General features: G+C 44.7%; 1 protein-coding gene across 9 annotated transcripts in view; it reads right to left on the bottom strand.

Annotated features, from left to right (window-relative positions):
* The window catches only part of RHOBTB1 (Rho related BTB domain containing 1), a 116,998-nt gene that overhangs the window by 3,512 nt on the left and 96,882 nt on the right, over positions 1-16,604 (bottom strand). For all 9 annotated transcript variants that reach the window (XM_040624400.1, XM_040624402.1, XM_040624401.1 and 6 more), the window contains 5 exons: positions 16,049-16,234; positions 12,249-13,228; positions 10,504-10,622; positions 4,830-4,980; positions 1,910-1,998 (listed from right to left, as the gene is read on the bottom strand). In XM_040624400.1, coding sequence (XP_040480334.1) covers positions 1,910-1,998; positions 4,830-4,980; positions 10,504-10,622; positions 12,249-13,228; positions 16,049-16,234 — 1,525 coding nt within the window. The remainder of the gene's footprint in view (positions 1-1,909; positions 1,999-4,829; positions 4,981-10,503; positions 10,623-12,248; positions 13,229-16,048; positions 16,235-16,604) is intronic.

Raw genomic sequence — 16,604 nt, 5'->3', positions numbered from 1 at the left:
CCCCCCCCACACTTTGTCCGTGTCCTCAGCTATCCATTCAGTTTGTAGGTCTTGAGGCTTCTTTGAGCAGGAGAAACCCTGAAACCTACAGGGTGCTTCCCTGGGGGCCCACATCTCTGCTGTGAACGAAGGCCCATTTCCTCAGGAAATCACTCAAGAAACTCTGAGAGTTGCAACCCCAACATTATAGAGCATTTTTGCTGGTGCTTCCAACTTCTCTTGAGATCAGATTTCTTTCTGAAATTAAGAGTCGGGCGCCGGTGTCCTGGAGTTGGCTGGGACCTGCCCAAGAGTGTCAACGGTGCACATTTCTCCCCTACGCCGAGGTCAGCAATTTCACGTTGTTAAAATTGGTCAGGCGGGGGTTTTTATACCACGGACATTGGAAAATGCAACAGATCGGGTGCCACCTGTCTGCACACGGCTCATTAAGTAAACCCCGCATGCCCCTAGGCAAGGGTCTCATGAATGAGCTACGGAATGGGAGGCTCCAGCCTAAACTCTTCCTGCCCAGGCTTGTCAGGGCAGGGACTGGAGCAGACACAACTAACTGCAAGTCATCACCTCAAGTAGACTACATGCAGTACTGGGTCGTTTCATTTTTCTCCAGGAGGAGAACTTACTGGAGAGCACAAGTCATGAACTGTGCCCTGGACCTGTTTCAAGAGACCTCAAATCCCAAGTGTGGACAACCCATTCTGATGGGGCCTTGCTGGTCCTACTGCCATAGATGTCTGCTCTGGGTTTTCACTGTAACCTCTGTTAGGCTCTTTTTCAAGTTGGAATCTAATAATATGGGCTTCTATTTCTCGCACTGTCTGTGATTGCCCGGAGGGCAGAGAATCTGCCATTCATATCCACGTGTCCTTTTGTCAAGGGCAGTGCCGGATGCGTGGGGAGAAAACCACAAATACTTGTTGTGTAAGTCCGAACGAGCAGGTGGCTGTCAAGTCCGATTCTGCCCTTCCCCCTTTTGAATCCGAACTATTCTTCTAGCCACAGGTGGAAAGGCAACTTGGCCTGCTACTTGCCTCCTTCCTCCCCCTGAAACCAGCTCCTCTCCCTTGCTTGAAAAAGATCCACTCAAATCACCTGACCTAAGGCTTCATAAACCACTGCCCTAACAGAGAGGGAACAAAGAAAAACGAACCCGATGGGCTGAAGAAAGGACTGAAGAATTTTTTCTTCACTCCTTCAGAGTGTAAACTCACTGTCAGTAAGTCCATGCCAGGGACGAAGCATCCCGCGTATGCGAGAGGGTTCTACTCTTCACACTTTCTTGCACATTCTCTTCTGCCTGATTCTCAAAATAATCTGTAAGTTGATAGGATGTGAATTATCATCCCCGTTCCTTACAGATAAGGAAACTGAGGCAGAGTTTGGCTTCGTGCCTTGAGTAAGTTATTCGTCACAAAGCTGAAGCCGGACCTCGGGGCCTCTCTGGAAGAGTGCAAGTGTGTACGGGGATTATGGAATCATAATATTGATATTAACAAATACTGATTTTGGAAAACCCCAGGTGAGCTGCAGTGAGAGGTAGGGCATTACAGGGCTTTATGGAGTTCTAGAAACCGTCTGATCTTGGCCAATATGTGTCCAAGAATTCAAACAAGGAGGGACAGAACCTTTCCCTATCATGCCCCAAGTTGTTCTCCCACATGTGAAGCTGGTGCCTCGGGGGACAATGGGGCTGGCGTGGGGTAGGGTCCGTGTTGTTTTCTCAAACGAAGCCCAGCAGGGGGAATGGTGCATGAAACGTGAAACTCTCAGATCTTCTCAGTGTACACAGGGCCCTCTGTGACTCAGTGGTGACATCTTTATTTAGACAGATGCAACAGCGGAATGTTTTATCAGCATTAAATGAACTGGTTGAACACACTTACAAGGTGAAAGGCAAATTGTTACAAACCTGGGCCAATTCCAAATAGGAGAGCACTTCCCCGTCAATGCCCACGCCACTCATCGCGGCCTTGGTCAGCTCCTGGACGGCATACTGCTCTGGGGAAGAGAGAGAACGGGAGACAGTCGAACCATACCCTTGCAAGCCAGACACCTCAGCTGCAGAGTCTGGTCTGGGACCACCTGAGAGGAGAGGAATACGGGACGCAGCTCTGGCAATCATGCGAACTGAACTCAGGGCCCACTGTGATGGGGGGCCTTTCAGCATGGGGAGTTCTGGTCTCGGGCCACTGCACCGACTTGGGGACACTTGTTCGTGCTTCTGAAATAGCTGGAGTCCTCCAGACCTTCATTGCCCAGTACGGTGACTACTGGCCACGTGAGCTGATTGAAACTTAAATTGGTATTATAGAAAATTAAACATTCACACCCTCAGCCACACTAGTCTGAATAGTGAAGTGCTCAACGCCACATGTGTATTGGGCAACACGGACACAGAACATTTCCATCATTGCAGAAAGTTCTATTGGATAGTGCTGCTCTACACAGTTCAGTGCCTTCCTAGAATCCTTGAGACTCTCTAGTATCTTCCTGTTTCACAGTTTCCCCACTCATATCACTCCAATTCTCCATAATCTCTGAGAGTGGAAGGACTGAGTAACGGGGATGAATCCATATGGGGAATTAAAAATGTGAATGCAGATGTCTTTCTCAACAGCTGCAGATGGGTGACATTCTGTTCAGCCCGTTAGATTCTAAAGACTGGGGGGGACCTTCAACTGGAAGTAACAAAAATCTAGCTGGGAGAGCCACTTCTGCCTGGGAGCTGTGCCCAAGGCTTCTAAGCTGAATCTAAATTGTGGTTCTGAGCCAGAGTGGGCTCTTGCCTCTGTTTGGGCCGTCCCCTGCCTCTGGGATGGACGCGTGTGGGTGCAGTCTAGGCCCACGCTCCTGGCTCCTTGAGGTCGAGGCACTCTCCTCACCTCTCACACGCATCTGTTCTAATCCAGGAAATTGTCCCAACCCTGTTTACCTTCTGTTTACACACTTGGTAGTCAACATGCCTCTACCTGGTCAGTACGATATCTAGATGGGAATGGTTTCTTTGGCACAACTTTCGTCAGATGGCTTGGAAAAGAACTATTTGGAACTACATTTTCTGCACAAGTCATCAGGCTTTTTGATTTTAGGTAACAGCAACATTTCTTGATACTCATTTAACACATTGGCTTGCAACGCATTTTTACCCCTGAAACTGATGTTTAAAAACGATGTTCTGAATGCTCCATACTTACCCAACATTACAAATGACTAAAGGGATCATCTTAGGCAGCTGTGTATTTAGTCCTAGCAGTGACAGTAGCATTGAATAACAAAAGGAAACAGGCAGAGAAGTCTGCAGTTCACACCAGAACCTCTCTCTGATTCAGTTCCTTTCGCGGAGAGGTCGGTCCCATGTTTTCATCACCATTGCTTCATATTTAAGCAAAAACGGCACTAGTTCAAGATTAATCACAAACCTCGTTCAACAGATTTGGTTCCAAATGGTTTTTGACCATTTAAAAATAAGAAATTCATCCTCAAAGGATAAATACTTATAAACACTGGATAGTCAAATGGTCAGAAGCTACACTTTTGAAAAAAGGAACTGCCCGCCGCAGCCTCCTAGAGTTAACATTTGTAAGCAGGACACTCTTGTGGACCTGTGACTTCGGGGGTGTGGGTTAAAAACGGTTTTTAAAAAGTGAGCAGCAGTGCTTCAACGATCTCGTTTCTATCTTTCTATCCAGTGGGGGAAGAAGGAAGGTGTGGAGAGGACTTGGGTCTCCAGCTGGCCGAGTGTAGCAGCAACCTGGAGTCCAGAGAAGTGCATTTCTTTCTAAAGACACTGCCAGAAAGTCAAGTGCAGATATGACCAGTTGGTTTGTTCAAACATTCATTTTCATTCATTTCATGATTCAACACGTATTACTGGGAAGCTAATACGCTCAGGCGCTTTGCTGTGTGCTGGGGACACAAGCCGACGTACAGAACTGCCACAGTTTCTGCTTTTGCGGCTAACAGGAGTCAGCTGATGTAGTGACAAACGCCCTAAATGCTAATTGACCCGCCTGGTGAATGAAGGCGAAGGTGCACATTGAAGAAACAGGTATGTGAATAATACATGTATCCTATTTAGACCTGCTTCAGCCTAACAACTGAACGTGTCCAGAAATGATGCATAAGATTTTGGGAAGTGAAGCCAAGTCCCTCTTTCTTCTTTCTCCCAAAATGCTCTTGACAATGTCAGAACATTTTCTAAAATAGCTTTAAAAAAACCACTTACATAAGGCTTACTAGGTGCCAGACACTGTTCTGAGGACTTTATATATATCTTAACTCCTTAGTCTTTGTAACAACTCAGCAGGAGAATAACATGATCCCATGCTGGAGAGAGAGCGAGCGGACACGGAGTGAAGCGTGAAGTCATCTAGCCAGTAAACGGTGATGTCAGCATCTGAACCCGAGCAGCCTGGCTCTGCAGCCTCTGTTTTTCCCCACTGCCTCCTCTCACTCTGTCTTAAAGACTGCGTCTGAGCACACGTCAGGGGAATCATATGGACACCACGGTTTTATTTCCAGTCCCACGGTTCACAGATGAGGCAGAGTGCACAGAGCCTGGGTCTCAAGGGCAGGGGTCACGCAACACTCATCTTGATAACGGCGTCCCCCCTACAGGGTTGACCACAAAGTAGGTGTTAAGAAATATTTGTGGAATTGAAGTGGGCTGTCTGATGCATCTGATCAATTTATATCACCCTGCACAAGACAGTCCTATACTGGGTGATACAAATTTAATTTTTATTCCCTGGAAACGATGTATTTGTTTAAATGTGATTTTGATAAATTTGACAGTCAGACCCTGCATGGCCCCGAGTCATCAGACTTACCTGCGAGTGCAACCAGGTGTGGCAGGCAAAATCTGTTTGCCAAGGCAATTAATTCCAGCGGGTCCAGGTCCAAGTTAGGTGACAACTGCTTGGTATAAAGGTAATCCAATACCGCTTGCATTGACATCTTGTTTATGTTCGGGAGATACACCTGAAACGTTATTTGAAAAGCTAAGTTCTGCTGAAGAAAGCAGTGGGTGCATTTCCAGGCTATACTGCTTATAAATATCCTATGGTACGATTTGATATTGGCAAGCCTGGGACACCTGCTTTGAGGCCACATGTAGAGTCATTCGCTATTTACTGCTTTAAACATAACAGTTTGATTTGTAGAGGACAAAGGAGTGGGGCTGCCTGACAAAGCCTGATTTGGAATTTTTAAATGGCTATTTGGACTTATAAATCAGACAAATGGGCTGTAAATGTATGATGACATTATGGGCTCTCCTCGCCAAGTACCTTCTAATACTCTATTGTGGGGGAAGAAATCTCCTAGCAACAGGACAGGTGTCGGGGGGAGCTGCAGACCACACTGTTGCTGACACACGATGGAGCCCCGCTCTCGAAGATGTCAAAACAGAGGATGAGCAAACACCCTAATTGCCACAGTGACTGGCTTGATTCCAACGTTCTATCAATATATGCAAACATAACATCCACACTTTGTTATTTTTCCTATGGTAATACCGCATGCATTCAAAATTCCTGGAACATTATCAGGTTATCAGGAGATTCAGAGAATCCAGAGAAATCCTTACCTGGGACATGTGGGCAAGAGTTGGCTGGGTCTGGTAAACTCTCCTTTGTAGGATTTACCTAAACGTGAGACGTCCTGAGCCCCTGAAGTTCTTGCCAGTACTGACACCTGCTAGAGTCTGCTAGAGAGCCAGGGCAGGGATCAGTGAGGACGTACACGGTGGAGCAGCCCAGACTCAAACTCACCCCACAAGACGGGCCCCGGTATAGTTTAGAACAGTCCACTGCCCCTGACTCCGGGGATGATGGTGGGGATACAAATTAAACTTAAAGGAAGGCCTCCTACACACGCGGTACTGTACTAAGCTTCCCACACACAGTATCTGATCTGATCCTTATATTCTCCCTAGGAGGAGAAAACTATCATTTTTGCCATTTTACAGGTAAGGAAATTGAGGTTCACAGAGGGTAAGCCCCCTATCCAAGGTCATGGAGCTAGTCAGTGCCTGGGATTTGAACCGAGGGAGTATAATTCTAAGGTCTATGCTCAGAACCGCTGTGCAGTACAAGAAACCCTTCGTGGCAAGGAAGCAAAGGTCTAGATCACAGTACAATAACTATCACACTAACAGTTCTTAAGAATTAGATTTCTAAGTTCAAAAGGATGAACAGTATTAACTGCCTTTTTCTGGTACTTAATAAACCTCTATACACCATATAAAGATACATGATTATATCTCTATTACACATGATTACATCTAAATGATATACCTAATCTTTCTCTTTACGCATATATTCCCTCCCCTGTCTACATGGGGCTCATGGCCAGTGTGTTCCGGTGTCATGGCTCCAGAATCATTTAAGCTATAGCAACCTATATCATCGTCTTGCACAGCCACTGGCCACCACAGAGGGAACATCCTGCCAGAGAGCGTTCTCTCAATGTATCAAAGTGAAGGCCCCCCCCCAAACTTTCCTAGAAATAGTAAAAAAACTACACACCTACCCCCTTTCGGACACAGTTTATGAAAACAATTATGATCTGGTAAATAAGCTGCATGGGTTGTTACCGTCAAGGATTTGACAAGTGTCATCATTGCAAGTTTCTAGCACAGCCTTGACAATAGATACAACTTGGCAGGAAGAAACTGTTACTGATGTCATTTTTAAAATAAAGAAGCCATTGTATTGTAATTGATTGCTGTTCCAGTGAATCTAACATCGGTTATACTTGGGTATATGCTTCCGTACATATATGTTGACACAAACATGCATTTATCTTATACAGATCAGGTCCGGATTAGCACAGTTTTCTAGATAATTGAAGTTGTGAAACTTTAAAATTTGGACCATTTTGATAGTGAAACTATATACATTTTACCAAGTCCTAAGTGCTATAAAGTATTAGTGATCATAAATATAAAAAGTCCCAGAGCTTTCGGTGAACACCTGCTCTCAGCTATGGGGATGTCTGCTGTTTTGGAAAATAATGGCTTGGACGACAAGGCAAGAGGCTGGTGCAGGCCCAGGAGTTTGTCACTAAAATAAGTGTGACCTCCAGCAAATCATGCACCCTCTCTCATCCTCAGTATCCTCATCTGTTATATGGGGGGAATTTGGAAGAGGTGATAACCTACAGCTTTTTCTTCTTCACTGAGACTCTGGATTTTGAAGGTATTTGGGTTACCTTAGCATTTTTTAGTAAGAGTGTGTTCTAAGTCATGACCAAATGAACATCCGAAGCGAAAGAAATTATTTTTGGCAGCAGGAGAAGACAGATTCCTGTAAGCAGCCCTGCCCCAATACTTCCAATGTCTTCAGCGTGTTCTGACATTTGTAATCATCCATGACCTGCTCTTTCCTTCTTGCATAACACGATGCTAACAGTTTTTTGAAGCGATGGCTTTGTTGGGCAAATAATGCTCGGGACCCTTGGAGCGAATGAGAATAAACTAAAAACACGTTCAGAGACTGCACCTTTTTTTCTCTCATTTTTTTTTAAAAAGACTGTTTCTGTGATTTTAATGTTTATGTATAACAATGGAGACCTCATTTCACAAAGCTACATAAGAGATGGAATTAAGAATTTTGCATCCTACCTGCTGGATGTACCTTAAAAAAAAAAGTCAGCAAAGAGAATGTAATGCTATCCTAAACAACGTCCCATATTCCAGTTTCGTTGGTTTAAAATTTTAATTGTGAAGATCAGCTCAGACTATTAGGCTTATAATTAGAGACGGTCTCATAGAGAATGAGAAAGTATTCCAGATCCAGAGCATTGCTAACTACAAGCCAGGCATGCATTTTTAATGAACCACTTGCTGAGTACCTCTGGGGAGAGAATTATGCTTACTGCTACATTAAAAGTAATGAGAAAAATATAAGTAAAATACAATGTCTTCTTAAATACTAAGTGACAAAAAATGTTAAAGTAACATCAATGTATATTTTATTCCTTTCTGGATATGCATGAGGATTCTAGTAATGCAAAAAAAAAAAAAAAAAAGACTGCATTTTGAGGGGGAAGTCTGATTTTCACAGGGCAATAAAGAGTTAACGGGTGCCCTAGAAAAGGACAGATCCCAAGGGCCAATACAAGTCCATACCAGTCATGGAATATTTACTGAGAGTTTAACTGATGTTCCTCCCTCCCCACGATCCCTCTAACCAACTTCACTAGTTTAGGAAGGGATCCGGGGGCTTTTTAACTTAGGGCTTTCAGGGGACAAAGATTTCTAATCCCTCATGGAAAGAATTGAACAAGAGTCCTCCAGGACAATGGTCACCGCTATTTCTTGAGCTTTTGTATGTTCCAAGCACCAAATTCTACGTTTACACATATATTCTCCTGACTTATCTGCCCTCTGAAGACAGTTCTCTTGTTATCCCCCATTTTACAGGTTTGGAGAGGGTCGTCACTTGCTCAAGGTCAAGCTGAGACTAGAGTTCATAACGACACAACCATGATAGTCTACAGGGGAAATCAAGGGAAGGGGCAGGCAGGGGCACACGGGTCAACAGCTCATGGCATTCTCCAGACACTGGTTAAAGGATTTTGGCACAGACCTTTGGTTGCTTGGGTCCATGGTCTCTGTCTTCTAAGTTGGGTAGAACCTATCCATACCTATTAGCCTCAGCTACGGCGCTCACGACCTAGTCGTTCTAGGAGGTCGTGCTAGATGGGTGGCCCTCCAGGAGAGGCTGTTCACCATATACGTGTGCATTCACAGTCACTGCCAAGTTTTTATTTTGGTCACCTCTCCTGCACATTTTAATCTGGAGACGATTACAGTCCATTCTGGGAAGGGATAAAGGGGATTAGTATTTGCGAGGTCAGCTCTGACAGTGTCCCTTTGTGCCTGGGTTCCTGACCCCGATCAACTTCGCTGGGTTCATAGCAGGTGCTCGGCCGCACCATCAGCACACATTGCAGTGAGCTGGGGAAATTAGGGAAGCAAGCCTCCCGGCCCTTTATCTCTGGAGATGACTGAAGTGGGTGAAATGCCATTTGGATGAAGTTTTGTTAATCAGTGCCTTCCCCAGATTTTCTTGCAAGTAAGAGTGAAAGAATATTAACCGTGCCAACATCACAATAAGACTAATAGCAGCTACATTTACTTAATGCTCCTGGGGTGATTTGTAAGGACTGACATTTGCCCCTCACTACCGCACTGTGGGGTAACATCATGCTTTCCAGATAGGGAGACCGGAGCTCAGAAAGGTGGTCGCTGCCCATGGCCACACAGCTTCTAAATGGAGGAGCTGGAATTGCGGCAGTCTCCGGGACATGGCTCTGAGACGCCTTTGATGGCATGGGAAAGACTTCGTTAAGGTACAGCTGGGGACGTACTGATTCAGAAAGGCTGGTAGACTCCAAGTGAGGTCAGCAGAATAATTCTAATATTTTTTCCCCACACAGCAGACAGCCTTTTGCTGGGGGCTGGTGTAGGAGCAGCTGCAGTTTGTTCTGGAAGCAGGAGGTAGCCTAGTGACCTCCTCTGCCCCAGCCATCCCTGGCTTGTGATTCTGCTTCCCTGCTCGGGGATGCAAATTCGGGCTCCTGGGTCACGATGGGAGTACTCAGATTTCTGGTGTGAGTGCCCCTTTCGAAAAGTTAGCTATTGTTTTCTTTATTTCTTTTAAAAGTGTGGAGAGATGCTGAGATATGCAAAACAAGCCTCTTAGGACAATAAACTTGATGGGGTGTCCCCGTGTTTTTTAAAAAAAGATGGTTAAAAAATACTTGCAAAACTCAACAAAAATGCTTGCTCTTCTAGACTAAAGTTAGAAGTGCTGGAGTGGAATTTTTCTTTCTTTTCCAACTCAGTTTGTAAAAAGATGAACACGTAGGGTCTTCAAGACACTGCTTGCTCTGCCCTAAGAACAGCCTTCTTCTGGAGATAGGGCCAGCATGTGAGAAGTGCCTCAGTGGCTTCGCTAGACCTAAGGGAGGCGTGTGCACAGGCGCGACCATTTGCTCCATTACTGTTTCCTTCCAGTTAACAAACCCTTGGAGGAGGCAAGTTGGGGCCGTTGCTAAGGAGTGTTGCAGCTCAAAGAGGCCATCCAGGGTGTCCCTCGTGGGGCAGATGAGGAGACTGAGGCCCAACGAGGCCCTTCTTAAGGCCCACCGTCTGGTCAGGGGCTCAGTGGAGCCCAGGATGTGGGTGACTGAGGAAGTTTTTCACAGCCTTGAACTTCTGGAAGACAGACTCTGCCCCTACTGTATGTCACTTTGACGGTATCTTGCTTGGGGACATTTATTAAAAGGTGGAGCTGATTGTGTTTTACGAATGAAAGCAGTGGGCAACAGACAACAGCTCCTCCTAACTGCAAAATTAAGAAGAGGGTGACCTGGTGCTCAAACATTGCCTAAGGAACTGGTTCAGGGAAGCAGTTAAAGAACTGAAGGCAGCTGCTTAATCAAACACATGCACATTCCTAACGATACCACTTGGGCTTTTCAGAAGGCACATACCTCACTGTTGGCACTTTCCACAAACGAGCCCCCGAACATGGCGGCCATCCACCTGCAGCTACAGATCAGCAACGGTTTGTGGGCACTGATGGCTCCATCATCCAACCTAAATGTCACATCTGCCCAGGGATTGAGGAAACATAGCCGTGAGCCAGCTTTGCTGGGAGTTCTGCCCATATTCATCAACCTACATCTCATACTCTCTCTTCCGTAGCTTTCCTTAGTGATTTTGTATCAACCTCCACCTTTGGAACACGCAATTCCTTCTACGTCACCCTGAGGATTAACGGTAAACATTTAAAATTACACATAAGCTCACAACACAAATTCTCTGAACCATACAGTAACCTAAAGGAGAGGAATGTTTTTCCCCCTTACTATGAAAAATTTCAAAATAATAGAACAGTGGAAGAAACAGTATATTGTTAACTCTCTACTGTGTTTGTTTTGGCTGTATGTGTGTGTGTGTGTGTGTGTGTGTGTGTGTGTGTACATAGTATGTCCGTATATGTATATATACACGTACATGTGGATATGTGTATATATATTTGTGTAGACTTTTTTAACAGATACAATGACATTTTGAACTACTTTATCAAGAGTTTTCTAAAAATAAGAACATTCTTCTAGATAATCGTTATCATGCCTAAGAAAATTAGCAATGATTCCCTAATTTCATCCATTATCTAGTTCATATTCAAAATTTTCCAATTATCTCTAAATTGTATTTGTAGTGGTTTTTTTGTTTTTGTTTTTTTTTAGACAATCCACTTGAAGCTCCACATTGTATTTGGTCACTATGCCTTTGCATTAAGGGGAGAGCGATTTTATTCATTTCACTGAAGGTCCATTGTTTAATTTACTGCAGGTTGGTAACATTGCTTTTCATGAACTTTCAAGATGGCTTCTATTTCATGATGGTCAATGTTTCAGGTAAATATTATTTATAAGCTTGAAAATTAATGAATAGACTCAGTAGTCAATGACTAAAGGTATAGTACTAAATGTGTATCATCATGACGGGCATTTTGAATGATAAAGACAAAACAGAAGTGTCTGCCTAAGTAAAAGTCAGAAAGTCACATTTTTATAATGAAATACACACATACACAGCAATTTCAGAATTTAGTATAAGTCTGTGCAAGCAATTACGTGAGGATGTTCTGGGCAGCAGATGGCATGGTTATCAAGGACAAAGAAGAGGCGAGGAAAATATAGAAGAGCAGGGAAAGGAGTGTGAGAAAGACAAGGAAAGGAGGTAGGCAGATGAAGCACCCCAGATGGGAACACAGACGGCTGCCAGTATCACCTCGAGGATTTCAGGGCCAAAGGATCAGTGGAGAGTAGACTTGGTCAGGGAAAGGAAGCCAAAGGGGAATCGTGAGCATCAGGCTGACTGGCTCTTGCTCAGGCTCAGGGGTAATGTGACCCACCTTCGAGAAGCACTGTGATAGCACGGTGCTTTAGAGGGGAGCTTGCGTGCAAATCTTGCTCGACTATTTACTACGTGTATAACCTGGGGCAAGTTACCTACCCTCTTTGTCCGTCTGCAGAACAGAATAACCTCTAGCCCTTAAGTCTGATGAGAATGAAATAGAAGGATACATGCAAGCTAGAAGGGTACATGAAAAAAATAAGCATTTATACACGTTAGTGATGGTTATTCTCTCCCTTACTCGTGTATAGCTAATGTTTAATAAAACACAACCGAAGGGATGGATGACTTTACCATTGGACCCACTCACCCGAGAATGTCCCCTTGCTGAGACACTCTTTTATCCGATTGGCCTTCCTGACGTGAAACGCTTTCGTAATCTCCTGGTTCATGAAGGCTTCCTTGTTCATGATGTTTTCCACCATCATCCTCAAGTCAAACATCTCCAGAACCTCTGCAATCTGAGCCAGGCCCACCAGGTCCTTTTCCTTCTCATCCAGTTGTCCCGTGTACAGAAACTGGAGCAGGGTCCGGAAAGGGCCTGGCTGGACGGAGGAGTCCATCCTGACCACGGTGATGGGGCCCACCCGCTTGGAAACGGGATTGACTTGCATCTCCTTGTGCATGCCGACGAACCCCTTGCTCCAGCCTGACAAACTCTGCGTCTCCGGAATCGAGCTCTCGGCTTCCAGCCCCTGACCCTCCTGCTGGGACAGGTTCTGGCTCGAGGACTTCCACTGATTGCTCTGAGGGGTCCTGGGGGGGCCTTCCTCCCGCTCCTCGTCTGGGTCAAGGCTCCATGCCCACCCCTGGAAATCCCTGCTCTGCTTCTCTTTCTCACCAGCTCCTTCACTCCCATTTGGGGTTTCTTCACATTCCATTAAAAAAAGATCATAAAATTTGGAAGAGGAGGTAGCGAGGTAAATTCGATGTGCAAAGATGTGCTCCTGGTCCTGAAGGATGAACAGGACGTCGGCACACAGAGGATTGTCCAGTAAACAGGCAGCTTCGCTTGTCCCTGTGGAGGGACATTCTGGAACTTTGATGACCGGTGGAGGGGCTTTTGGAGGTAGGAATGGTGCCTGAAGTAAAGGTTTCTGAACTTTCTTTAGGTGGGATTTCCAGAACTGCAGGTGTCTTCGAGAAATCAGCGCGGCTCGGATTGCATTGTCGAACACGTCCTTGATGCCGAACTGGTCAAAGACGCTTGTCTCATAGTACGGTATGCCGAGTTCCTTCGCAACCTCTCGGCCTTTCTCTGGGGGCAGAATATCCCCTCTCTTTATGGGCCTGGAATGGAAGATGTAAAAAGTTATCATCAGCCTCATTTTAGGAAAAAAATGGTAACAAGTGCCTATCAAAGCACCTAATAGAACTGCACCTTGAAAGTCCTATGTAGGCTTTTTTTTTTTTTTTAAGATTTTATTTATTTATTTGAGAGAGAGTGCGCGAGAGAGAGCATGAGCAGGGCGAGGCAGAGGGAGAAGCAGACTCCCCACTGAGCAGGGAGCCAGATGTGGGGCTCCATCCCAGGACCCCGAGATCATGACCCAAGCCGAAGGCAGACGTGTAACCAACTGAGCCACCGAGGCGCCCTCCTATGCGGGCTTTTAATAAGGCTCTTGAAAAATCTATCAACCTCAAGTCTTCCAAATCTAAAGGACTTAAGCCTGCAGGGGAAAAAAATGCTTCCAGTAGTAACTATGTTAACTGAAGTATCAGCCATTTACTAGCGATATGATCCTGGACAGGTTACTTAAACTCTCTAAGCCTCAGTTTCCCCATCCGTAAAACAGGAATAATAATAATAATAATAATAATAATAATAATAATAATAAATACCTACATTTTTAAGGACTCCTGAGAAGCTGAAATAAGAAAATATGCTTAGTATGGCACCTGGCCCACAGTAAGCATCTGACAAATATCAGCCGTTACCACAATCCCCACCATCCCCACTATCATCTTCGTCACTGGCACCTTAGCTTACATTCTGCTTTATAACCTTACAATGAATCCATATACTTCTTCTCATTTGAGCATCACAAAAACCCTACAGGTGTGATTTTCATCCACCTTCTGAAGAAACCGAGGCAGGGAGTTTAAAGGGTTTGCCTCAGGTCACATTCGCAAGTTGCCCAGAGATCTCTGCCAAGCAATTAGAGTCTAGAACCCCGTAGTTCCAGACTGGTTAAGTGGTCCACATCCAATAGCCCATTAAGTCCCTTCCATCACGTCTGTCTAACTGCTTCTCTTCTCTTCCACGTCTGCAGTCACACCCTCATCCTCTTTTGCTCGGACTAGTGCATTAGCCTCTTGCCTGTCTGTCTTCAGACTCTCCACGTTTTAGCCCACAGTGCTCACTGCTGCAGGAAAAATCCTTACATAACACAAGCATGACTTGCAGCTGTAATTCTTTTTCAAGATTTCCCCTGGTTCCACAAAGCCCACGGAACAAAGGCTATGCTCTTTAGGCTGGCACACAAGGCCCGTTACAATGTAATCAAACCCAGGGAGGCCAAACGTTTGGAAGTGGTATAAGCATTATAGTGCCATGACTATGGCATAACACGGTAAAAGACAGATTCTGGAATACAGGCGAGATGTCATTTGTTGTTCTACTCTTCACAAACACACTCTTGATTCTGCGATATTATGTTAGGAATGGATCTTCCTAAATAAATATTTGGCTTTCAAAACCAAAGGTAAGTTGTGTGACAGGTGCTGGTCTTAGGAGAAATACAAGACTGGTTAGAAATTGGATATGAAGATCTGGATGGAATGCAAAGAAAATGGCAGGGTGTTGCAAAGGTGGAAGCGGGGGTGCAGGAAGAAGGCTTAACTTCAAGGTTGGCTCCTCTGGGCAGTTTGTGCTCCTGGTTCCTGGGACTGACTTGAAAATCACTAACTGGTGACACTCTTCAAGACTTAGCTCAGATACCACCTCCTTCCTGAAATCTCAGAGCTGCTCTACAGAAAGGATTGTCCCCTCTGCGTCCTCTAGCACCCGTAACACTCTTCCAGTCCTCCACATGTCTGTGGTTAGGAGGCCTCATTATCTTAGCCTATTCTTTCCCACAGAAAGTTCTGGATGCCAGGGGCAGTCTCACCGTGAGTTCCCTTCCCCCATGTGGCTTCTAATATGCAATGCCTAGTCCACGCATTTAAAAGAAGGACTGTGAACACCCAACATGAAACGTTTTCAGAAAATTTCCCCGAAATGCACCAAGACCATCAGAAACGGTCTAAAGAAAGCACCATTTGCTTTTGCTGTGAGAGTATAAAAAGCTGTCTATACAAAATTTTTGTAATTAGCCTATTAGGCAAACACCAAAGGAAGGTATCAATATCAACATTTTTGGGAAACTTATGCTCTTCAGCAAAAAATGTCATAAAACATAAAATATATGCAAAATTATTTTTTATGAAGGGACTATGGAGGAGGCACTGGTTTTTAAAAACTCTTCTTTCCCTCTAAAACTGGTATTCCACATTTTGTACAGAGTCAAACAAATCCTTCTTCAGGTTTTTTAAACTTGTGACACTTTAAAAACATAACTACTAGAGACATTTAAAAAAACAGTGTTGCTGTTTCGCAACTATAGGTCCATATGATTTTTAAAAACTAGACACTGCCGTTTTGGGAATGAAATATTCTCAGAGGTTGGACTGAGGAAAATGAGAAGACTAAAAACACTCGGATGTGTGTATTTGTATGAACCCTATATTCCTGGGGCCAGGAACTGTGACTATCACTCTGAAGGTCCATAACTTTATTATAATAGTCATAATTTCATGAATGACATTATCATGAGTAGCCAATATTTTGTTTAACGTTTTACAAATTTCAAGGCACTTTTATTCACACCATGTCCCAGGTGGAGGATTCACTTCCAGCACTGGCCAAAACCACTGTACAAAATGGGTTCCTTACTTACAAAGGGAGGGTGCGCCTGAGAAGGGTCAGGATTAACAAGCTAACTTAAAGTACGTGGCTGATTGATGGGGTCCCAGAACCACTGAGGAGCGCAACCCTAGGCTACAGGGACATCTGTTACCTCTAAATTTTAATTTAGCCAGCATCGCAGAATACCAAGTCCCTTGGCTTACCTCGCTAAAGGGCGTCTGGCTCGATTAACAGCTTCAAGATCAGCATAGCGGAGATCCAGCTGGCAGCCAACGAGAACAACAGGTGTGCGAGGGCAAAAGTGCTTGATTTCTTGATACCACATGGTTTTCACATGATTTAGGGAATTGGGGTTAGCGATCGAAAAACAGAGGACCACGACGTCCGACCTAAAAGGAAATCACAGAAAAAACTGCATTGCCTTATCACTTGTTTTCTTTTATCATTAGGGTTCCACCCCTCCTCCCTCCCCCACCCATCTAAGGCCATATCATGTCACAATAAACAAAACAAAACAAAACAAAACCACAGATATTAAAATACATCTCGGAGTCATGCAAACAGCCTGAGAAGCCCCCACATTCCAGTACCAACACAGCCTGAGTTTACTTTCATATCGCACGGCGGAACGCCTATGTGTCAAAGTTTCTGATGATGTTACTTTACAATACAGATGACTGTCCAAACTCGACTCAGTCCTCGAGCCACAACATGCGGAACTATTTCTGTTCATCACAAGAAATAGTTTCAAGATAAAAT

Source organism: Ursus maritimus, unplaced genomic scaffold (genome assembly GCF_017311325.1).
Source record: "Ursus maritimus isolate PB19 unplaced genomic scaffold, ASM1731132v1 scaffold_7, whole genome shotgun sequence".
Lineage (NCBI taxonomy): Eukaryota > Metazoa > Chordata > Mammalia > Carnivora > Ursidae > Ursus > Ursus maritimus.
Note: the sequence above shows the minus strand (reverse complement) of the source record. Positions and strands in the feature narration are given on the sequence as shown.